General features: G+C 49.6%; 1 protein-coding gene and 1 long non-coding RNA gene across 2 annotated transcripts in view; one reads left to right on the forward strand and one right to left on the reverse strand.

Annotated features, from left to right (window-relative positions):
• LOC125440106 (zinc finger protein 420-like) overlaps positions 1 to 17,482 on the forward strand; it is a 313,705-nt gene extending 296,223 nt beyond the window's left edge. The window contains 5 exon segments of the mRNA XM_048509682.1: positions 12,119 to 12,204; positions 13,111 to 13,237; positions 13,664 to 13,756; positions 15,214 to 17,073; positions 17,076 to 17,482. Coding sequence (XP_048365639.1) covers positions 12,119 to 12,204; positions 13,111 to 13,237; positions 13,664 to 13,756; positions 15,214 to 17,073; positions 17,076 to 17,404 — 2,495 coding nt within the window. The 3' untranslated portion in view covers positions 17,405 to 17,482.
• LOC125440397 lies at positions 10,247 to 21,954 on the reverse strand. The gene is made up of 3 exons (XR_007245690.1): positions 21,942 to 21,954; positions 13,370 to 13,372; positions 10,247 to 10,377 (listed from the first exon to the last, which is right to left on the reverse strand). It is a non-coding gene; the product is annotated as an uncharacterized LOC125440397 (long non-coding RNA).
• Between the last annotated feature and the right edge of the window lie 2,346 nt (positions 21,955 to 24,300).

Here is a 24,300-nt window from a genome sequence, read left to right on the forward strand (position 1 = left end):
ACCCAGCCTTGCTTGTAAAGTTTTGTTTCTGGAACTTTGCTCATGGATTTGAGAACTGTTTGTTGTAGTCATCCCCGCAGGGTCGTCGCTAAGGAATAGGCGAGACGCGGAGGAGGTTTCATCTGGCGGAGAGCGTCAGCAACAGGAAGCGCGGGATTTCGTGATCCTGACAACTCTGCCCTGTGCTGGTCTCTCGCACCTTTTATTAGGGTTTCATTGTGGGCGTGTAAAGGAGGTGGGTAGGGAGATGAGCTGGAGATCGGGGAGACCTCGAGGATCATCATGTGATGCATGATCTCACCACCTGGCCTCACGTCATGGGAGAGGAGCGTAAGCTGCCTGGAGCCTAATCCTCACCTGGGGGCAAGACCATTGTCCCTGCTACCGTGACTGAGCCAGATTGCGTTCATGATCCGTGACTCATAGGGGGGATGAGGAGTGGGGTCGCGCCCAGCGTCCAGTCAGAGGCGTAGGTCCATTACGCCCTAACGCTTCTACCACGGTGCTGTTGGGTCAGCGGTGCATTACTACATCTCCTCCTTTTTTACATTTTAGAAAAAAGGGGACCGGGGCTAAGGGGCTGCATTTAAAGGGACGCTTTTGTCTCCTCTCCATTGCCTATCGCTTCGACTCAAGCTGCTTGTGTAACATTAGAACTTGGCTGGGCGTGGCAAAGGGAAATTCGAGGGCTTGCACACTGCGTTACAGGCAATATTAGATATACATTGAACGGGCTAAGATCCGGATAACGAGGGCACACAATTAAACCAATGCAAGGCCGCGCCAATAGCACTCAACCATCTCTCCCGCAGCCAGCTCCAGAGGGCTGACCACCAATAAGTGGCAAAACATCATACTTCAGATTAGGGATGATAACTCTTTGTAGCTCAATGACTTTCATGTGAATCAACTGGGGAATTATCAGAAAGATTAAAACAACACATATTATGTACATTCTCACAACCTTGGTGATGTAACAATAACAAGTGGGAATCAATAGCGTAACGATTGGTTCAGGTCGCTTGATCAGCGAAGTTCCTGCTGCCTCGGAGGCCAGGGCCCAGAGCGGTGGAGGTGGAGTTGATGGGCTTCAAGAGGCGGGCACAGGCCAGCCGCCAATAGTCTTGTAGTGTTAAGCAGGAAACAAGTCCGGGGCTCCCACAAGAGGAAGCTATGAGGGAGACAGGCTCCCGCCTTTGGAGAGGGCGACATCGCTGGCCGCTTCTCGGTTGGTGAGGGGTCCCGAAAGGCAGATGAGCCGGGCGAGGCGGCGTGGCCGGCGCCGGGTTCCTGGGGTGGAGAGCCTATGGGGTAGCAGAGAGTCCCGGCAGACAGACGAAGGCGGAAATGCGCAATAACAAATAACATAACCTTCAAAAAAATTAGGCATGCGTAATAAATTTAAACAATAAAGAAGCTTATGGCTAACCATACATAGGCTGGATGATGTACGAGGGCGAAGCGGCAACCTTCGCGGTTGCATAATTGCCCAATGCATTAGCTCTTTGCTGCCGGATCACCAAAGCTACAGAGCCGATAGCGGTATGCGAGTCCGCCGGATTTCTCAAGATGAGTGGAGAGCTACTGATAGTCTTTAGCGCTGCAGGTTCGAGAGTGATTCTCAATGGTGCCAAGGTTGTGAGAGAAGGCGGTTCCAACAATTATCTGCTGCTGAAACAGCGGAGAGTTCCTTCCAAGTGGTTAATCTATCAGGGGAATGTTCCTAGCTGTACCTCAAGTTTCTAGCTTTAGGGGGCGGCAGAGAGGGAGAGGAGAATGGCGCCAGATGAGGAGCAGCGACACACAAGCGCCAACGCTTGAGCCATAGCTGGCCCTCGGAATGGCAGCCTGGGCTCGCGATCTCCGCGGGAAGAATGGAGTGTACTGGTTCCAGAGGTCCCTCCCCATCTCGGCCCAGGCTAGGGGGCAATCGGGCCCTCCCCGACAGGGAAGGCGGCGGGGTCGGATCCTCCAGGGAGGCCCCGGCTCCATCTCGTGATAGCCGGCAGGTCTGGCATGGCCGGGCTGGAACTCTCTGTATGGAAGAGAAAAAAAAACAAGCGACGCTTTTCTCCAGGGGTTTTGGCGTGCTGGCTGGAGTTAATTCGCTCTTTATAGATGACAATGGAAAGCCCAAGCCCTGGAGTGGGGGCGGGCAATTTCTTTGATAGAGAATAGAGAAGAGTACTTTTGGATATGGTCTGCTGGATGGAAGGACCTTGATTGGGTCAATAGGGGGGGAACTACTCCCTTTTTTTTCGCTTGTTTTGGCCAAGCTTGCTAAGAAGGCGCCCAGTTGGCTCCATTCCGACAACGATCACTTGCAACATTCAAGGCGCTAAGAGATACAAAGGCAAGGGAATTGCCGAAGCGCTTAGGCCCAGAAGGGAGAGGCTATATCCAGGTCGGATGTTTGTTTGTAAAACAATCCCAATCACCGTCTAAGGTGTGGGTTTTTTTGCAAAGCAACTTGAACAATTCTTGCCACTATAGTCATATATCGTAATATACGCTGCCTATAGGAAAGATATAGAGAGAAGATGCAAAGAAAAACAGTTCCTGGGCTTGAGGCTCGATCACAGGAGCAAATTGAGAGGGTTTCTGCAAAAGCCCCTTTATCAGATCCTAGATCTAGAAAGGGTACATGCGTCAGCCCATTAGAAAAAGAGGAGGCGTGCAGAAAGGGGAAGGCAGGGGAAGGGTTTGGAAGTCAGCTCTACTCCTTCCCCTCCCCGTAAGGGGACTGGCCGTTTGAGCTCGCATTCCCTACCTTCAGGCGGAGGCTGGTGTAAGATAGGTGTGGCTGAGAGACCCCCCGGGCACCGCGATCAGCCAGGGAGCCCTCAGCAGAGAATGTGGGAGCATAGAAAATGATTTTGGCTTCATATGTAAACCTTAAGGCCTACTTCAATGTGGCAGTGTGAGGCCTCAGATGGACCGAAGGAAAAGGTTCTCAAGGAGAGGTTTGAAGGAAAGTTTTGAAGGTTTAAACTAAGATGGAGGAGGCTGACTTGAAGCAGGTCCTATCGGTATCCTGGGAGCACGACGAAGCTGTGTCCCATTTAAAGCCCGGATGTCTGTAATGAAGTGCTAAGCCTTTCAAGGCATTGGCACACATAATCAGAAGGAGAAAACTTTAATTGAAGCTAATAACAAGAGCATAGCTTAGAAGCAATGGAAAAATCCTCTATGAGGGGAAAAACTTTTAGTCCTCTTAGAAGAAAGAGGGGCCAAGACATCACAGAACATACATAGGGCATACAGAGCACATATAAAGTAACAGGGGAGTGATTGCAACTCTGATTTGAGATTTTGCTCTCTCTGAGGTGCTGACGATTTTTGCTGCCACTTTCGGGAGCTTTGAGCTTAGGGCTTTGCACAGGCTCAGAGGCTATGAGATCTGGTTTAACCCTTTACAGCTGGAGAGGGCCAAGGGGGGCTTCTTCACGAAGGACTTTTGGCTTAAGGCCATTGTGCGAGAGCATCTTCCCCTTTCCGCCCCTCATTGTCCTGTAGATTGGCTATGGGGCATCCTCTGAGGAAGAGCTCAAAACGGCAGTCCTTCTTCCTGGCCAGCATTCCTTTCTGCTGCAATTCAGTGGACTGTGGACTCTGCAGAGATTTTTTTGAAATGCGTACCATTCTGAGGGCACTGGCCCGGAGAGGCATGGTGACTTTGGAAGTAGAAAGGGGCTAGTAGAGCAGGAAGTATAGACGTAGAGGGGAGCGAAAGCAACGAGATTTAGATTAGCTGAACTTAGATTAGACTCAAGTGAGAGCATAGAGGCAGGGTGTTCCGGTGAACTTGGCAAGCTCTTGCAGGATGTTTGTCCCATACTTTGGATGTGGATGGCTCTCTTCGGTGCATGGGGTCGATGACCCTGGGATGATGAACAACCCTGTTCAGCTGGGCGAAGCTGGCGTTAATTTCAGCTCTAATGGTCTCCGTGGGGATGGGATCACTATACTGAGCTGGAGCAGCCAAGATCTCATGGGGAGTCTCGGGGGGAAGGGTTTGAGGTGCGGATCTTGGTTCCGGCTGGCCAGAGATGCCCGGCGCTGGCCTCCCCCAGCTGGCATTGGGAGCCTCGCCCTAGACTTCCTGGGGGGTCTTAAGCCACTCTGGGGAGAGACCCTCCTCCGCCAGGGTTGTAGGCTCCCACTGGCAGCTTCTCTAAGCAATTCCTCCGAAATGTCCTGGCTTTGGCTCGCATGAATTGGAAACACTAGGTCTCGGGGCTGCCTCCATGGCAGCGAGAGAGGCGACTAATTCGACCAGGGCTGGCTTGATGGGCGAAAAGATCCGACGATATCCCTGGCAAGCTTTTGGAGCATGTCGGCCAGCTCGGGTTCCTTCCTAGGCCTGTGATCGCATCTTGGCGGCACTTCCAGCGGAAGGCGAAGCTCTCCTTGGCATGCTTAAGGAGAGGTTCAGCTCTGGGCCTCCTCGTTGTCAACTCCGCCTCTTGAGAGGGCCTCCTGGAGCCTGTTCTACAAACTCAGCATAGAGGCTCCCGAGGCTTCTGCCGGTGCTGTGAAAACTCCGGGTTGGCTGCCCGGCATTAGGGGACTTCGCTAAAAACGCCTTTGGAGGCGATCTTACAGAGGCGCATCGTGGGAAGGGTGGCCACCGGGCAGGACGATCTGATTGCTAAAGTTACTGAAGGCATCAAAGCCGCATTAGAAGCTGAGCTGCTGTATGAGGCCGCCGAGGGGCGGCTGCCCTGCTAAAGCATTGCCGGCGGAACTTCGCTTCTCCCAGATCACAAATTGTGCAGGCCTCAGGAGCATCGCGGAAGGTGGTCTTCCAGTCGTCCGAACCATTAGAGTGATTCTCGCCATCAGCTTCCTAGCATGCCTCTCTACATAGGGGCTGGTGATCCTTTCCCTCACGCCCCGCGACCGCTTTGGCGGGAGTCGCGGAGGATGTTATAGCTTAAAAGGGGGCTGTACTTTCGACAACTCCGGCTTAATGACGCCAATTCCCTCCCTGCCCCCCTCGAGTATCTGTGAAGTGGACGGGGCACAATGTAAGAATTCGGCATCGTCCTTCCGTCAGGGTTTTCTTTCTTCTGCAGATCGAGTGGCTAATACGCTCTGGGCGAGAGTTTTGAAAACCAGCGCCACTATTTGGCGGCTTGACGGAGGTGCAGTGGCTTCGGTAAAATGAACAAAGCGGAGCAGGAGGTAAAGCGGCTGAGCCGCTGGAGAGTTTGAATTGGGTGAAGGAGCCAGGTTTGTGGGGGGCAGAAGGAGGACAGGAAGGCGTCCAATTTAGTGGATAGAGAAAATTCGGGTTGAAATTGAAGGTGAAAAGATGTCGAAAGGAGGGCTGCCTACAGCAAAGGGAGCCATAGGTCTGCAGGCTGATGGTATTACAAAACATTGTCTCCACGCCAGTAGCTTAGCGACATATCGGGCGCTACGAGGCTCTGTGCTTGAAGAGTGCGCCTCGATGTTTTCCCCAGTCCTTAAGATTCAATGTCCCTCCCCTCTGGGTACCATGGACACTGAGCTTCAATCTCCTCAACCAGACCGCGCAGCTCCCTTCTTTACTGCGGGGATCTCTGCCGCGATTTCGTTAAGCAGCTTTTCAGTTCGGCCAACGTGCGTTTGTCATAAGCCCTGCTTTTTTGCAAGCTCCCCATACTCACCGGTGTTCCGTCCGGACGAGAGAGTGTCCTAGGGTACGCGCGTCTCCCGATCACGCCCGATCCAGAGTGACAGGCGACACCAAAGCGGTGAAACCTGGATCGCGCCGGTCCAGCCAGGGACTTCGGTATCGCTGACCCTTCCCCAGGCGACGGTGAAGCGGCGGTGGAGGTTCGAGGATTCCGGTTTCCCCGCACCAGCCATGGTCATCCCCCCCGGCAGGCCGCCGCTATGAATAGGCCAGAGACAGCTGAGGAGGTGCTTCATCTGGCGGAGAGCGCCAGCAACAGGAAGCGGCTGACTTCCATCGCGGATCCCGACAACTCTGCCCTTGTGCTGGTCTCGCACCTTTATTAGGGTTTCATCGTGGGCGCAAAGCAGGTGGGTAGGAGGCTGAGCCGAGACCGGGAGACCTGGAGATCACCAGCGTGATGCATGATCTCACCTGGCTACGGCGGAGAGTGAGCGTAAAGCGTTTGAGCCTAATCTCACCCCTGGGCAAGACCATTGTCCTCATACGCGCGGTACTGAGCCGTGACAGTTCGCACCCGTGATGACTCATAGGGGGATGAGGAGTGGGGGTGCGGTGCGACCAGCAAGGCCGTAGGTCCATTGGCGTCCCAACGTTCTACCACGGTGCTGCTGGGTCAGCGGTGCATTACTACAGTTTGTTACGAACTATCTTTTAGTAAGCACGCTTGACTCTTTCCTTTTGTTTTCTGTTGGTCTCAGTTTAAATTCCTGTACCTTTTTCTCTGTGTTGCCCCAGGACTGCTTATTAAAACTGTTTGTTAAAAAAAAATAACATTATAAAAATCCAGTTTTGTGCCCAAGTAAATGGCTCAGTGAACCCAGTGGCTTGGCAAAGCTACAACAGAGGCCTGGGTCCGGTTCTCCATGCCCATTGAATTGCAGCTGCGGAGAAATCCCCTCCACCCAAGAACTCACTCCACTCCACTACAGAGAGTCCTAGAGAAGGCGCGGCGAGAGGGGCGGCGGAGGGTAGGCTTAATACGGGTCTGAATGTTGCGTTTTGTGGTTCCTATGTAGACCTTTCCACAGCTGCAGCGTATGCGATATAGTCCTGCAGAAGTGAGGGGGGGGGGTCTCTCTTGTCCTTCGCTGAGCGTAGCATCTGCTGTATTTTCCTGGTGGGTTTGAAGATGGTTTGTAGGTGATGTTTTTTCATCAGTTTCCCTATTTGATCTGTGATTCCCTTGATGTATGGTAGAAGTATTTTTCCTGTGGTGGGCTGTTTCTCCTCAGTCCTCTGGGTTTCTCTGTCGCCCTTAGAATGTCCGTGCAGCCTGTCTGTCTGTGGCCAGAGGGCTTGGGATGAGGGCTTAGGATGTTTGCGCAGAAGGGCAGAGATGAGCAGTGAAAACAGTAAATAGGTAATACTGGAAGGTAATACGAGGGGAAGTGAAACACATACGCACTTTGCCGTGTGAGACGTCAGGTGGGTCCCCCCCCCCCACATGCAGGTAACTTTCACTCTCTGTGCCTCACCCACTGCTACCACACAATACACATCCAGTTCATCCTCACACACCTCACTCTGCCCTCCCTCACATCCAACCACCACTTACCCACTTCCTCACCCATATTCGCCACAGCTCTCTTTTACTAAAAGCAAGCTGGAGCTCTTGCCCCTTTTTTTCTTCTAGAAAAAAATCCCCGCTGGGGGTGGGGGCAAACCAACACTACTGGCTCCGCTTCTTTGCATCGTGGCCCTTTAAGAACCCAGGGGAGCTGGCTCTTGCCGATCTGAGCTGCCTTCACCACCCTGCCTCCTGCTTGTGCCTGATCTCTGGGATAGCAGCCTCCGTGCTCCCCCAGTTCCTTGCCTTGCTACTCCAAGGCCAGGACTGTGCGTGAAATCCAACCAGCCCTCTATGGACAGCCGGGATTCTCGCGACTCTGGACAGTTCCGTTGTGGAATGGAAAGGGTTACCTTATACTAAAAAAAACAAGACACCACCATATAACAATGTGAATTGAAAAGGGAAAGAGGGATTCCATTTGACCACCCCAAAAGGCTATACTGCGGATCATTGGACCTGCCTGCACATCTGTGTGGGTTGCGGACTGTGATGAGAAGGACAATTGCCACAGCAACGCGTGGCCGGGCCACGCTAGTAGCATAATATATGTGGATAAAATCATGGTCATCTCCTTTGGGGTTTTGTTATTGTTTTGGTTTTAAGGTAATTTTTTTTACCCACTGCAAGCTGCCTTGAGCACCAAGAGGAAAGGTAGGGTGTGAATATTGTAATAGCTACATACATAAATCATGAAGCTGCCGCCTGACCCGAAACCCACCCCTGTGTGCCTCTGGGTATCGCACAACAGCCCAGAGAGCATGAGAAGGAACCAGGGGTGCATTTTCCCCGCATGCAAGAGAGAGAGAAGAGCTTGAAAGGGAAGAAATAAGCACGTTTCAAAAAGCCTGGCAGAATAAATAGCAGGAAATGCAGAACCTTCTGCCTGGCCTTTGAGCCTTGGCTGACCCTGGAGGAGGAGGAGGAGGCGACTCCCAGTGATTCCATTAAACTCCCAATCATCTGTTTATTGGGGAGATGATTCCGCTTGTGATCATCTTGAGGCCTTTCATGCAGACACATTAAACTCTGCAGCAATTTCAGGTGCAACACCTGGCTTCTCACTTGCCCCAAACCTCTGCAACAGGGAAGGTATATAATCTATCTCTATATATAAAAATGGAACCATGTGTTTGTTGCTTCGAGAATAACCCCGCACCTGCTGGCCCAAACGCTCTGAAAACTTCACAGACACTTACTCATTCCCCCGACTGTGTTCTTTTGTACCTCCCGCTGTCAGACAACACACCTGAGTCAGGTAAAACATCTTTTTCCTGGCACACCAGGCCATGAAGCGGCCTGTGTGTAACTGTCACCCTTAGAAGGTTCATGCCCTTAGAATGTTCGCTCAGATGGCCGGATATGGGCAGTGAAAACAGTACATAGGCAATAACTCGAGTGGATGTGAAACACATACACACGTTGCCGTGTGAGACGTCAGGTGGGGTTCCCCCCCTCACACGCAGGTACCTTTCACTCTATGTGCCTCACCCACTACTGTTACACAACACACTCTCATACACATTCAGCGGAGGGAGAGGGAAGGGACGGAGGGGGAGGTGTGCAAGGGAGGGGAGGGAGTGGGCCCAGCATCTGGATATGACCCACCCACCCAAGCAGAGGGAGATGGGAGGGAGGGGGAGGCATGCAAGGGAAGAGAGGATGGGAGGGGGAAGGGACGAAGGGGGAGGCATGCAGGGGAACAGAAGTTAGGGAGGGGAGGGAGGGGGTGCAGCACCTGGATATGACCCACCCACTCTAGCAAAGGGAGAGGGGAGGGAGGCAGGGGGAGGGGTGCCATGCAAGGGAAGAGAAGTGAGGGAGGATGCGGTCACACACATCAATGACATCACACAGTATCAGGTTGCGTGTTTCCATGAGCACGTACTGCTGGCCTCTGCAGTTGATTTGCTGCTACTGTTCCTTTCCCATTTCACCACAATAAGCCACAGCAACGCGTGGCCGGGCCCCGCCAGTATATTATATATATTATACTGATATTATATTATATCATATTTATTTATTTATTTTTATGTGATCATGCATGGTGTTTATAACATGTGTGGATTAGCGGGGGAAACGAGTAACACAACAACACCCAAGCATAGACAGTGACATTTCTGCCGGCCTCCCCCCTTCAGTGGCCCTGCGAGGGTTAAAGGGCGTGAGAGACGCAGTCCTAGAGAGGCCACGGAGAGAGGCAGCGGAAGGGTGAGGAAGCCACTTCCTGCCCTTCCCGGAAGCAGCCCCTGATCATCCAGAGCATCCCCACGGGATGCGGCTTGAATGTCCGGACGGGACGCCGGTGAGCTGCAGGGGGCTTTGGGGGGAGGGGGCTGCAGTGCAAGACCCGGAGGGGAGGGGGGTCACGTGGCCCCTTGGTGCGGAGGAGGAGGAGCCACGAGGAGGGCTGGAGGGCGGGATCCGAACTCGGCGCCCGGGGAGGCTCGACGGGGCTGGAGGGAGGGGGGAGCCTTTGGGTGGGCCGGGGGGGGGGGCTGCTGGCCGAAGGACCGCGAGAGGTGGGGCCAAGGGGGGGGGTGCGGAGGATTAAGCGGGTTGTGGGGCGCCGGACCCCCGAGATAAGGAGACCCTCCTCCTCCTCCTCCCCCCCACCAGCCCCGGGTCAGGGTCTGCCGACCCCCCTCCCCCTTGAGGGCAGAGTTCAGGTTCCTGGGGGGGGGGGCGCAGAGTCTGCAGCGGCCATTCAGCAAAGGGCCCCCTCCTCCCCCCCCCCGGGGATCCCAGCTGGTGTGGGGGTGGGGGTGGGGGTGGAGAGAAACCAGCGAGGGGCCAGGCAGAGCTTTAGGGTCCCCCCAATTGGGCTGGCGGGCGAGGAGGCGTCTCTGGCGCCCAGAGCAGGGAGGGAAAGGGGGCGGGGGGGGGTCTGACTCCCTCCCTCAAGATCCAGGGCAGGAGCGGGGGGGGGGGGCAGCGGACATCCCAGCAGATTTTCCCCAGAACTGGACCCTCCCCCCCCCCGTGCACTTTTGTCTTTGGGGAACCAGAGCAGGGGCCGGAGCCCCCTCTGCCCAGGGGGTTTGCCCAAGAGGGGCTGCTTCTGGGGAGGGGCTTGGGTGCTTTCCCCCCCTCCCCTTCCCCACCTGGTTGTGGAGCATCAGGGCTTTCCTGCTATGCTGGAGGCTGCAACTGAGCCTTTTCAGGGGGCTGCCATTTGAAACCCCCCCCCCCCTCTCTGCCAAGGCAGCTCCCATATTTCCTTCCTCTGCTCCAGGAAAGTGTTTTTGGGGGGTGGGAGGGGCCTTTTTCAAAAAGCTGACAGCTGTCATCTCGTCGTAACTCTGTGCCTGCCAGTTTATACCAAGACAGGATACTCAGTTGCTGGCTTAATAAACCGAGCTTAAAAAAACTCCTGGTGGAATATAGGGGGGGGGGGGCCCTCTGGATCACAAAAATGTGGGGGAAACTCCCATGCGGAAGCTCCATTGCCTCTGAATTGTGTCCGCAAAGCAGCCCCAATGGGAGACCACACCAGTCTCCCCCCCCCCTGCCATTTTGTTCTCCTTCTCCTTTGTTCTTGTCAGTTTCCTGTTGTTTGGGGGGCTCTTTTTCTACTCTGCTGCATATTCATGGGGAGGATCTTTTCCTTCCAGGCCTTGCAGATTATTAAATGCAGTCGCTGGATCTCTTTGAGATCATCTGCATAAGCATAAGCATAAGCATTTTTATTGTCATTGTGCACGCACAACGAAATTTACAGCAGCATTCCTCGATGCACACAATTTCAGACTCATACATCATCATCCTCCACCCATCCCTACACAGCCCCAAATACATCAATATGAAGCAGTGGAGTTTAGCATAGCCACAGCTCTAGAGTAGAAGCTGTCTCTAAGCCTCTTTGTCCTAGTTCTGAGGGCCCTGTATCGTCTGCCAGATGGTAGCAGTGCAGTTTGAAAAAGAGAGTGTGCTGGATGAGCATCTTGATCCCTTTAGAATATTTTGGGCTTTATTTAGGCTTCGGGCATTATAGATTTCTTCCAAGGAGGGGAGAGGGCAGCCGATAATCCTTTGTGCAGTATTGATCACCCTTTGGAGCGCCTTCCTATTCGCCACTGTGCAACTGGAGAACCATACACAGATGCAGTAGGTTAGGACACTCTCTATAGCACAGCGGTAAAAGGACACCAGAAGTTTTCCATCTAGTTGTTGCTTCCTTAAAAGTCTCAGAAAGTACAGTCTTTGGGGAGACGCCCCGTCCATCTCTGGCATGTGCATGAATCTAAAATCCGGTCCACGTGTCCAGGAGGGAGTTCTCACAGAGACTAACAGGGTGGAGTGGAGGGGGAAAAACATCAGGGCCTTTCTGTCTGCGTTTTCCACACGTGGATTCAAGGGAGCTTCACCTGTGAGTGCGGACAGAGGAATCCATTTTCCCCTCTGTTAAAATTTCCCTGCCCCAGAAACGCATCATGGCCAGTCCAGGCAGGGAGGGCAGGAACTATGTCCTTGGATGGCTAGTTTTCTGTGTGCGGGGAGATAGTCACTCCTAGCTAGCATCTGTCACCTGCAACTTTATGTCAAGCAGTCCATCCCATCCCTCTGTGGGGCAAGGGTGTGGGGTGGCTTCAGGCAGGGTCAGCAACTCTTTGCCCCAGAGTGGATTTGGAGAGGTTGGAAGGAAATAGTTCAAGGAGGGTGTATGAATGTGGGGCCACCCCCAAATAGTGGGAGAAAGATGATGGGTCAAACACCCCGGAGCCTTCCTCGATCAAAGGTGGTCCTCTTCCGTTGGGCCCTGAAGCCATTATGGAGAGAGAAACATTCAAGGAACTGGCACAGGAAACGTGTTTGTAGTGCAAAAAAAAGGAATCCCCCACCCCTTTTATTTCTCCCGCTCCCAGGCAAGAGTGAAAAGACGTCCTTGATGCCTTCTCCGCCATCTCCTGCACTTGGCAAAAGGAAGAGAGCCGTCATGCAGCCAGCTCAGGTAAACGGGGGTCGGGCACTGTTCAGACATTCAGGAATGGGAAACGATGGTTCCTTCTGTTCCAGGGCTTGGAGGATCAGGCTCCTTCACTCTGGCATTGCCAGATTTCACGACTGTCCATGGTAACCCCCCATTCCCTTGTCTAGACTGGCAGGAGAGGAGAAGGCCAAGCAGGAACTATGAAAGAAAACCGGGCCATGAATTTCCCATGTCAGTTACCATGTGGACATCTGTGGCCTCTTCCTCACAAGGCAGCTAGCCCCCTGCCAGTGAAGACAGCCCCTCTGGCTCCAGGATGGCCCCAAAGAGGTATGGGGGGTGAGTGGCCAAATGTCCCCACAGGGCTCTGCTCCCCTCCTCTTTGTGCAGCTGTTCCCCTATTAATTAACTCTCTCTTAATATGTGACCACAAATCAAGGAGGATCTTAGCAAGCTGGAGCGTGTCCAGAGGAAGGCCACTGAAAGAGTCTAGAACCCATGCCCTGGTGGGGAGAGGCTTAGGGGGCTGGGCATGTTTAGTCATTTAACCCCAAAATTAACAGAGTCATAACAGTGAGCAAACACATGTGTTAGGATTGAGTTAGAATAGAATTGCAGAAGAAAACGCTCTTAATGAAAAGGAACAAGTATTCGTTTGGCCCACCTACAGTCAGTAGAAAATTGGGTGCTTTTAAGAAAGCAAGCAAGATGTTTGCTAGCTGGACCAGTTTATAAACCATCCTTGATAAGGGAAAATACTGACAGTCATATAATTTGGCTTATAAATTAAATAAGCAAATCCATTGTTCCTCCTATCAGGAGTAGAGTTACCCTGGAACCCATCACAATTTCTCTGTTTTTGGCTATCACCTGCAGACCAGCTTTCCACTGATGTAAAGAAATCTTTCCTCCTCCTCCTCCTTGCAGGGTGGGGTGTCCTTTGAAGAGGTGGCCGTGCATTTCACCAAGGAGGAATGGGCCCTGCTGCGGCCCCCCCAAAGGGCGCTGTACAAGGAAGTCATGATGGAGAACTTCTGGAATTTGTCTTCTCTGGGTGAGGATCCTTTTCTTCTGGGCTGATTCCAAGAGCTGATCTCAGCTACTCTCCATGATCCTTCCTCTGATTTGGGAGGTCTTTTGGGTTTGCTACATTGCAAAAACCCCACCTGGCAATCCTGGGTTGGACCCCCTGAGAGGACCTCAGAAGAGGTGACAAGGAAAGGTCTCTCCAATCTGGGTCTTGCCTTACCTGGACTGAGAGGCTGCTGTGGAGGGAACTTTTCCAATGACTTAGTTTACAGCTGGCATTTTCCTCTCAGTTTGGCAGGGAGCAACAAAAAAAATCCAGTTCTGGATGGATGATTATTCCCATTCCTAATACTTGCCTGTTGTGCATTTCTGGATGGGCTTGAAACTGAGGAATTTATTTACACTCAGAAAAGTTATAATTTTGGTTGTGTTTTTCCCCCCCGACAACAAGGTCCTATGATTGCTAAGCCCGAGCTCATATCCCAACTAGAAGAGGAAGAAGAGGTGTTGCTTGGGATCTTTGATGAAGAGGAGGAACTTCCAGGTAGCTACTATATGTCCTTCAGGACTGTACTTTGCCTGTGCTTCTGTCTAAGAGTGGGTGGATTTCTGTGAGGATCATCATCACTTTTTGACCAACCCTCCCTCTGGCGCTTTCTGCAAGGGCCATTTACAGCGGCCCAGGGACAGCAAAAAAGCGGCCCGGAAGGCGCTGCTTTCCACCTCCCTTCCCAAGGGAGGTTTTTGGAAAGCGCTGCCTTCTCATCGGCGTGGTGCGAACCGCACTGCGCCAAAGGCGCCGCTTTCCCGTCCCCGCCCCACTCACCTCGTCCTCCAGCGTCGGTCTGGAGGGCTGCTGAGACCCGCCCACGCTGCCCTCTGACCCCAGGAGGTCGGAGGGCAGCATGGGCTGGTGGGTCCCTGCAGCCCTCCAGACTGACGCTGGAGGACGAGGTGAGTAGGGGGGACGCAGAAGAGGCGACTCCGTGCGGAGCCACCTCTTCTGTGCTGGCCTCTGCGGGGCTGCTCGCATACTCCCGAGTGAACGGCCTCCTACCCTCCACCGGCATAATTTCTGCCGGTGGAGAGGTGCCATTTCCATTGTGTGGAAAGGGCCTCAGAGATTTTGTGAATGTGGAAATGGTGGGTGTAGATCTGGAACCTATGAAAACAGCCTGCTTTCTTGTACCAAGTTCAGATCACTTATTCCCTGTCCACCCTGAGTGGCCGTGGCTCCGTGGCACGGCTATTCTCCAGCCACCTGACACCCTTTTAAACAGAGATGCCAGGCAATTATTTGGGGGAATATGAGGACTTTGTGGGAGGCTGCAGTCTGCATCCTTCTGAGATTATAAATGATTGACAACAGCAGCTCTTTCTGATGTTTCAAATCAAAGGGAAAGAACGGGGAAATTATTTGCAAGATTGATATCCTTTGAATGTAAACGAGACCCTCTAATTTCTCCAGTCCATTTCTACAATTGTTTTTCATTCCTGTTTTTTTCTCAGGTTTAGCTGAAATAAAAAAGGGAGAGGGAGGAAGAGAGAGAGAAAGTGGAGTTGGAGCCTTTGAGGGGACTGCGACTCCTTCATTGAATTAAAAAGCTGGGGGAGACAATGTGGCTTAAACAACTTCAGGGGAGCCTTTCTGACAATAGGAGGACTAGTCATTTATGTTTCGGCCAGGGGGACATTTGTGAGTCCAACTTCATGAATGGAACATTCCCATGAGAGCCCCAGTTCCATCAACCCTCACTGACCTGGGAATATAAATCAATAAAGCAATCAGAGACCTTCATCACTGTAAAACGACAGGCCTGTGGATACATTTGAGGGCTGGTGTTTTGATTTCATTGCCATACAGGATTCTGGAAATGGTTTTCAGACACCTGGTGCTTCAGTTCTTGCATGCTGTACTGCAAGTAATTTGGTTCAGTCTCTAACATTCAAACCGTAGCTTTTTTATCGTGTTCATATCTTAGTTCTTTTCTCTTTCTACAGGAGAATTCAAGTCAGCGAATGAAGTGAAAGAGTGTGGCAAAGACTCCAGCGAGAGTGGACACCCTGTCACCCATAAAACAATTCACATCGTGGAGAAACCTTATAAATGCCAGGAGTGTGGAGTAGCCTTCAGTCATAGTAGAAGCCTCACTTCCCATCAAATCATTCACACAGGGAAGAAACCATACAAATGCCTGGAGTGTGGAAAAGGCTTCAGTTACAGTACAAGCCTCTCTATCCATCAAAAAATTCACACAGGGGAGAAACCATACAAGTGTCTGGAGTGTGGAAAAGGCTTCCGTGAGAGTGCACATCTCACTTCCCACCGAAGAATTCACACAGGCGAGAAACCATATAAATGCCTGGAGTGTGGGAAAGGCTTCATTCAGAGTGGAAGCCTTACTTCACATCAAGGAATTCACACAGGGGAAAAACCATATAAATGCCTGGAGTGTGGAAAAGGTTTCAGTACAAGTGGAAGCCTAACTTCCCATCAAAGAATACACACAGGGGAGAAACCATATAAATGCCAGGAGTGTGGAAAAGGCTTCAGTCAGAATGGAACCCTTACTTCTCATCAAAGAATTCACACAGGGGAGAAACCATACAAATGCCAGGAGTGTGGGAAAGGTTTCAGTTACAATACAAGCCTTACTTTGCATCGAATAATTCACACAGGGGAAAAACCTTATAAATGCGTAGAGTGTGGGAAAGCCTTCAGTTTCAGAGCAAGACTTCATTCCCATCAGAGAACTCACACAGGGCAGAAACCATATACATGCCTGGAGTGTGGGAAAGACTTCAGTGAGAGGGGACACCTTACTTCACATCGAAGAATTCATACAGGGGAAAAACCATATAAATGCCTGGAGTGTGGGAAAGACTTCAATAATAAAACAAGACTGACTTCCCATCAAAGAATTCACACTGGGGAAAAACCATATCAATGTCAGGAGTGTGGAGTAGCCTTCAGACACTGTGCAAGCCTCACTTCCCATCAAAGAATTCACTCAGGGCAGAAACCATATCAATGCCAGGAGTGTGGAGCAGTGTTCAGGCACAGTAGAAGCCTCACTTCCCATAGAAGAATTCATACAAGGGAAAAACCATACAAATGCCTGGATTGTGGAAAAGCCTTCAGTTATAATACAAGCCTTACTTCTCATAAAAAAATTCACACAGGAGAAAAACCATATAAATGCCTGGAGTGTGGAAAAGACTTCAGTGAGAGTGGACATCTTACTTCTCATCAAAGAATTCACACAGGCGAGAAACCATACAAATGCCAGGAGTGTGGAGTAGCCTTCTGTCACAACACAAGCCTTACTTCTCATCAAAAAATTCACACGGGAGAAAAACCATACAAATGCTTGGAATGTGGGAAAGCTTTCAGTAAGAGTGGAAGCCTTTCTTCCCATCAAAGAATTCACACGGGGGAGAAACCATATAAATGCCTGGTATGCGGAAAAGGCTTCATTCAGAGTGGAAGCCTTACTTCCCATCAAAGTATTCACACAGGGCAGAAACCATATAAATGTCTGGAATGTGGAAAAGGGTTTAATAGGAGTGGAAACCTTTCTTCCCATCAAAGAATTCATACAGGGGAAAAACCATATAAATGCCTGGAGTGTGGAAAAAGCTTCAGTGAGAGTGGAAGCCTTACTTCCCATCGAAGAATTCACACAGGAGAGAAACCATATAAATGCCTGGAGTGTGGAAAAAGCTTTAGTAAGAGTGGAAACCTTAGTTCCCATCAAAGAATCCATACAGGGCAGAAACCATACAAATGCCGGGAGTGTGGAATAGCCTTCAGACACAGTACAAGCCTGCCATCCCATCAAAGAATACACATGGGGAGAAATATAAATGCCTTGAGTGTGGAAAAGGGTTTAGTTGGAGTGGAAACTTTATTTCCAATCACAGAATTCACACAGGGGAGAAATCATATAAATGCTTGGAATTTGGAAAAGGCTTCAGTCACAGTACAAACCTTACTTCCCATCAAAGAGTTCACACAAGGGAAAAACCATATCAGTACCCAGAGCGTGAAAAAGACTTCAGTGACAGTAAAAGGCTTACTTCCCATCAAGGAATTCACATAGTGAGAAATGATGTAAATGTCTGGAGTACAGTGAAAGCTTATCTTAGAGTGGAAACTAACTTCCCATCAAAATTTTCTCACCTTACATGAATAAACAATATAATACCTGGAGCGTGGGAAAAGTTTCAGCTAATTTCACATCTCAGTTATCATCAAAGAATTCACACAGGGATGAAACTTCATAGGAAATGCAGCTAACCAGTCTCCATCTTCTGCTGCCAACTCCTGATAAAATTTCCCTGAGTATTCTCTTATTGAGGACTGTTTTTTCCTTCTAGAGCCCAGCATCTCTTAAAATGGAAACATTGCCCGACAGTAATATAAATCCTGTCCATAGTCTCTCGTTTCATGGGCAATTGTCTCTCAGTTATTTTGATCTATACCCTTTTTCACAGAAAGATCTAAGTGCGGTCAGTAGTAGTACAGCAGAAGAGAGTAGGGTGCTTCTGCAATAGAAAATAGTACCAAAAGACTATGAGAATGAAAAACCATGGGGCATCCATTGAAAATGCTGGGGGGAAGAATTAGGACCAATAAAAGGAAACACTTCTTCACGCAACGTGTGATTGGTGTTTGGAATATGCTGCCACACGAGGTGGTGATGGCCACTATCCTGGATAGCTTTAAAAGGGGCTTGGACAGATTTATGGAGGAGAAGTCGATCTATGGCTACCAATCTTGATCCTCTTTGATCTGAGATTGCAAATGCCTTAGCAGACCAGGTGCTCGGGAGCAGCAGCAGCAGAAGGCCATTGCTTTCACATTCTGCACGTGAGCTCCCAAAGACCACTGCGAGTAGCAGAGTGCTGGACTAGATGGACTCTGGTCTGATCCAGCAGCATGTTCTTATGAGCATTAGAACTTATTTTTAAGCACAACATTTGTCAAAGCCATTATTCTGTGCAGTATTACACGTGACACTTTGTGATGGGAAATATTTACTGAGTAGGTATACAGTGATGAAGGTCTCTGATTGCTTTATTGATTTATCTTCCCAGGTCAGTGAGGGTTACAGCTTCTCGGAGCTCTCTCAACCCTACCTACCTCACAGGGTGTTTGTTGTGAGGGGGGAAGGGCAAGGAGATTGTAAGCCCCTTTGAGTCTCCTGCAGGAGAGAAAGGGGGGATATAAATCCAAACTCCTCCTCCTCCTCCTTCTTCCTCTTCTTCTTTCTTCTTTCCTCTTCTCCTTCTTCTTTCTTTTTCTTCTTCTCCTCCTCCTTCTTCTTCCTTCTTCTTCTTTCTTCTCTCTTCTCTCTTCCAGGTTACATGTAACAAAATAAAATTTTATTTATATATGTTCTTTGGCTTAAATGTTTACAATAAAATAAAACAAACTTAGTCAACAACTTCTGCTGAGGTGACTTTTAATCCTTGGCCACACTCCTTTACATATCTGAGATCATATCAGGATTTGACTCCTCTTCTGGTATCACAGTACAGCACAGACAGACTCTCAGATCTCACTACAGAATATTGTCTCTGTATTCAGCATGTAATATTTCCTCTGTCCCTAGTTCTGTACACACATTAATTCCGTTTAGCTCAGAGAATCATAGAGCTGGAAGAGACCACAAGGTATTCCAGTACTTAGTCTATATTCTGCTCTGGGAATGCAATTCTGGGATGCATCAGTAAGTGTATAGTGTCTAGATCAAGGGAATTAATTGTATCTGCTCTGCACTGGTCAGACCTCACCTAGAGTACTGTGTTCAGATCTGGGCACCGCAATTTAAGGATATTGACAAGCTGAAATGGATCCAGAGGAGGGCAACAAATATGGTAAAAGGTTTGGAATTCCTGCCCTATGAAGAGAGACTTAGGGAGCTGGGTATGTTTAGTTTGGCAAATGATAGCCATGTTTAGATATTTGAAGGGATGTCATGTTGGTGAGAGAGCAAGCTTGTTTTCTGCTGCTCCAGCGACTAGAACCAGGAGTAATGGGTTCAAGGTGAAGGAAAAAAGATTCCACCTGAACATCAGGCACTCCTGGACAGCCAGGACAACTGGACAGAAGAATGCACTACCTTGGAGTGTGGTGGAGTCTCCTTCTTTGGAGGTTTTTAAAGACAGGCTAGATGGCCATCTGACAGGAGTGTGTTCCTGCATTGCAGAGGGTTGGACTTGATGGCCCTTGGGGTCTTCTCCAACTCTATGATTCTGGATTCCAACTTACCACACTGCAGTTTTCTAGAAAGCACTCATCTCCAGTTCACAGAAAAGATTTTGTGTGTGAGCTCTGTGATACATAAGAAGATTTATTCCCCACCTTCTTCTCCAGTAAGGAGTCTCAAAGTGGCTTACGGACTCATTTTCCCTTCCTCTACCCACCTTCAGAGTTCAGAGAGAACTGTGACTAGCCCAAGGTCACCCAGCAGGTTTCGTGTGTAGGAGCAAGGAAACAAATTCAGTTAACCAGATAAGAGTCTGCTGCTCACGTGGAGAAGGGGAGAATCAAAACCCAGTTCTCCAGATCAGAGTCCACCTGCTCCTAACCATTACGCCATGCTGGTTCTACTCAAAACCAATGTGTGGAAATGGGCAGCTGAAACTTTCCCTGGTGTGGAGGTAAATAACAATACCTGTGAAGTAGCATCCCATTCAAGGGAGAGGACTCCCCCCCCCAAAAAAAAAATCAGTTGACATCCTTAGAAGCATCTGAGAATTAGCTTGTCTAAACCACAGGGCTTTGCACTGTTTCCCCAAACATGCCAGCTTTACAGGGTTTTATCACAGTTATATGGTGGGGTATTACTTAAAATAGGCACATGGAAACCCAAAGTCCCTTTGAGTGTTTTCAAGTAATACGTTAACCACTAAACCACAAGGCTGTATGAAGAATAATTCCTCCTCTCTTTGAAGAATGATTCCTCCTCTCTTTGAAAATGCTGGGGGGAAGAATTAGGACTAATAAAAGGAAACACTTCTTCACGCAGCGAGTGATTGGGGTTTGGAATATGCTGCCACAGGAGGTGGTGACGGTCACTCACCTGGATAGCCAAAAGGGCTTGGATGATTTTATGGAGGAGGAAGTTTACTTATGGCCCCAAATCTTGATCCTCCTTGATCCTCAGATTGCAAATGCCTTAGCAGACCAGGTGCCTCCAGGAGCAGCAGCAGCAGCAGAAGGCCATTGCTTTCACATTCCCATGTGAGTTCCCTAAAGGCACTCTGTGGGCTACTGCGAAAAGTAGGAGCTGACTCAGATGGACTCTAGTCTGATCCAGCTGGCTATTTTGTTCTTATAGCCTTCTGATCAGGAAATCTGTTTGAAGGCTGGGACATCTATCAGTTCTCTACCAGCATAGCCAATTGGCCATGCTGACAGAGGCTGATGGGAATTGTAGTTCCTGAACATCTGGAGAGCCGCAGGTTCCCTACCCCTGTTCTTAATGATAAGTCTCTCTAGTGTTCATTTAGTACATGTACCTGTCTTCTGACTAAGGAGAGATTAGAAGTTTATTTATTCCAGGTATCAGTGAAAAACTTGTATCCCAGCAAAGAGTCACGTAATATTGTATTTTCTTGAACCGATTAAGCAAACAAGAATCACAGTGGGGCAGAGAATACCGGCCTATGTGAATGTGACTGTAAATAAAAAGGCATTTGTGTCTTTCTTCCCATGAGCCTGCATTTAAAGCTAAAATGCAATTTCTAAAATTCTTACCAGGTTTTTGCAGAAATGAGACAATGAATGCATAATGATTAAATTATTGCTGGAAGATAAAAGGCATACCGTTTCTTATGCTGTAACGAAACTCTGTTAGACATCTCAGAGCACTCCAAAGAATATCTGTTTGCAACTCTGTTGGGATTTATTCTGGGAATACAGACATTTATACTGTCTGAGCGCACTGAAGTGTTTGTGTAACCTCTGTCTGTGGGTTCTGTGGGGCAGAACTTGGAATGAGTTTGCAACAACAAATTAAAAAAAACACAAAACACAAAATGGCGCATTTTCTTAACATGGCAACATATAACACCAACATTTAATACACTCGTCCTTTTTCAGGTTGCATTTTCAAGTCCTCTAGTTACACTCTTCTGATATTGCCAAGTCCAATTCTTCTTTGCAAGTGGGTTGGCTCCTGAAGACTCCAAGGGCTTGGTGAACAGGATTCAACATGATGAAGGTTTCCAGGGGAACTCTCACCCATTACAACCACAAAAAGAAACCCTGAAACAATAAACTCCAACATTTACAACATAGCAAAAACAAACAACTCCCTTCCCACTAGTTCCCAACAACATTGCAGTTACCTTAACAGGGTGTTAAGGGGTTAAACAAATCAAGGTCCGAGTCTGGTAGCCTCGTCTCCTCCAAACTACATGAGCTCTGCAGCCTCTTGCTGCTTTGAGTCTCCGCCCCTTTCTGGGTCAACCCATTCTGAGCATGGGGGTTACATTTGCAGTGGAAGAAAGCTTCCTGCCTGCTTGATGCAACGGGGGCCACGGGAAGCCAGGCTGTGCAATGCCTCTGGCTGAGGGCACAGAGGCTGCACGGAGACCGGATTCCGCTCCCTTGTGATGTGCACCAGAACATTCGTAGATCAGGCTTTTGTCGCCAGAGCTGGGAGCAGAACCCTTTGAGTCGTTGAGTGAGAGGTTTGCACAGACATGGAGTCGACCACCTCTGATCTCCTCTCCCTCCTCGAGGCCCCCCTCTTTCTCCTGGGAAGCGCTGCCATCTTGGTCCTGCTCAGTTCCCTTGCATGGGAGTTTCTGCAAAGCTATCGTGCGGAGGAGAGGATTTCACTCTGGGGATGCCACGTGCGGACTTTGCGCGTCTCTAAACTGTCAGCCAAGCACAAGCCTGTCTTCAAATGGGTAAATATGATATGATTCAGCTGGGCTGGAGCACAAAGTTGAAGCAAAGGTGTGGTATGAAACAAAATTGATTCCAAACGCCCAGGCAAATTAACTTGACTGGCGGGATTTGGAAGCACAATTTCCTGCCATGTCAGGAAAGTCCCAGGCTAGTCAAACCCCATCATAAAAACATAAGAACAAGCCAGCTGGATCAGATCAGAGTCCATCTAGTCCAGCTCTCTGCTACTCCCAGTGGCCCACCAGGTGCCTTTGGGAGCTTACCTGCAGGATGTGAAAGCAATGGCCTTCTGCAGCTGTTGCTCCCGAGCACCTGGTCTGTTAAGGCATTTGCAATCTGAGATCAAGGAGGATCAAGATTGGTAGCCAGAGATCGACTTCTCCTCCATAAATCTGTCCAAGCCCCTTTTAAAGCTATCCAGGTGAGTGGCCACCACTGCAGGAGCAGCATATTCAAACACCAATCACACGTTGCGTGAAGAAGTGTTTCCTTTTATTAGTCCTAATTCTTCCCCCCAGCATTTTCAATGGATGCCCCCTGGTTCTAGTATTGTGAGATCTTGGAAGCTAAGCTTGGGAGACCACCAAGGAAGTCCAGGGTCATGACATGGAGGCAGGCAAACCACCTCTGAACATCTCCTGCCTCGAAAACCCTTCAGGGTCGCCATAAATGGTCTGTGACTTTACTGCACTTTCTAACACCACTAGTTTCAACTGTCCTGCATATCTTTGGTTGATGGTTTCACCTCGTGTCCAGTCCTGCATCTGGGGTCAGCCCGTTTCTACCACTGAGGCAGCATAGCACAGACTGCGGTTTCTACTCACAGTCGAGTACTGTTGGTTGAATTGAAACATTATAATTGCATCCCTGCTTGCATTCAGTGAGATAAAAGGGGGCAGACCCTTAATTGTCATGAGGATATTCATGAATCTAGCCAGTGGTGGGATCCAAAAATTTTAGTAACAGGTTCCCATGGTGGTGGGATTCAAACAGTATGTGAAATTTCAATGGGCTAAGGGCAGACGGGCCGTGGGTCAAGTATCTCCCAGGGCGGGCATTAATAATTTCTCTGTTACTGTAAAAAACTCTAACTGTAAAAAAAAAGTTCCTAATTTCCAGCTGGTATCTTTCTGTCCATAATTTAAACTCATTCTAGCAAGTCCTATCGTCTAGTGCCAACAGAAACAACGACTTCTCCTCTAATTGACTGCCTGTCAAATACTTAATACTTTCAAATACTTAATTTGGTTTCTAGAAATCAAAAGAAGTATGCTTTCCTTAAACAAGGAACTTTACCATATTTCTAAAACATGTTTTTAAAACAGCCCAGGGAGAAATGATCCCCGCCACCTTCGCTAACCAGCCACATAGGAAACAACAGGACTTTTTTTAAGTGATTTTGGGACCTAATGGAATTTCTAACGGAAAAGCGGACCCAATTAGTAACCCCCTCTCGGCACACACAAATAATTAGTAACCCACTCTCGGGAACTGGTGAGAACCTGCTGGATCCCACCTCTGCATCTAGCACTTTATATGGCTTTATGAGCAGACTTGGGATTCTGCCATCAGGAAGCTCAAATTCTACAATTAGACTAAGAGGAAGAGTTTGGATTTATACTTTCTCTCCCGTAAGGAATCTGAAAGCGGCTTAAAAACTCCTTCCCTTCCTCTGCCCCCAACAGACACCTTGTGAGGCAGGTGGGGCTGAGAGAGTTTGGAGAGAACTGTGACTAGCTCAAGGTCACCCACCAGGCTTCATGTGTAGGAGCAGGGAAAATCCCAGTTCACCAGATAAGAGTCTCCTGTGGAGGAGTGGGAAATCAAACCTGGTTCTCAGAGGCTCCAGGCACCAGTGCTGCCCCTCTCTGCCCCTCACTGCCCTGGAACGCCCCTGTCCTGCCACTGCCACGCCGCCGGAACACCCTCGCCACACCGCCACAGGGGGTCCCGCCCCCCCGTCCCCTTGGATCTACACCTCTGCTGGTTCTCCAGATTAGAACCCACCATTCTCTTAACTGCTAGTGATGCTGGTTTCTAGATTATAGGTTAACTTTGGTGTTCTCTAGATACAGGATTCAGCATTCCCATCATCCCCCTGCGAGCATCATGCTGGCAAGGGATGATGGGAACTGTAGTCCATAACATCTGGAGGGCCA

This window comes from Sphaerodactylus townsendi, linkage group LG01 (assembly GCF_021028975.2).
Source record: "Sphaerodactylus townsendi isolate TG3544 linkage group LG01, MPM_Stown_v2.3, whole genome shotgun sequence".
Classification (NCBI taxonomy): Eukaryota; Metazoa; Chordata; class Lepidosauria; order Squamata; family Sphaerodactylidae; genus Sphaerodactylus; species Sphaerodactylus townsendi.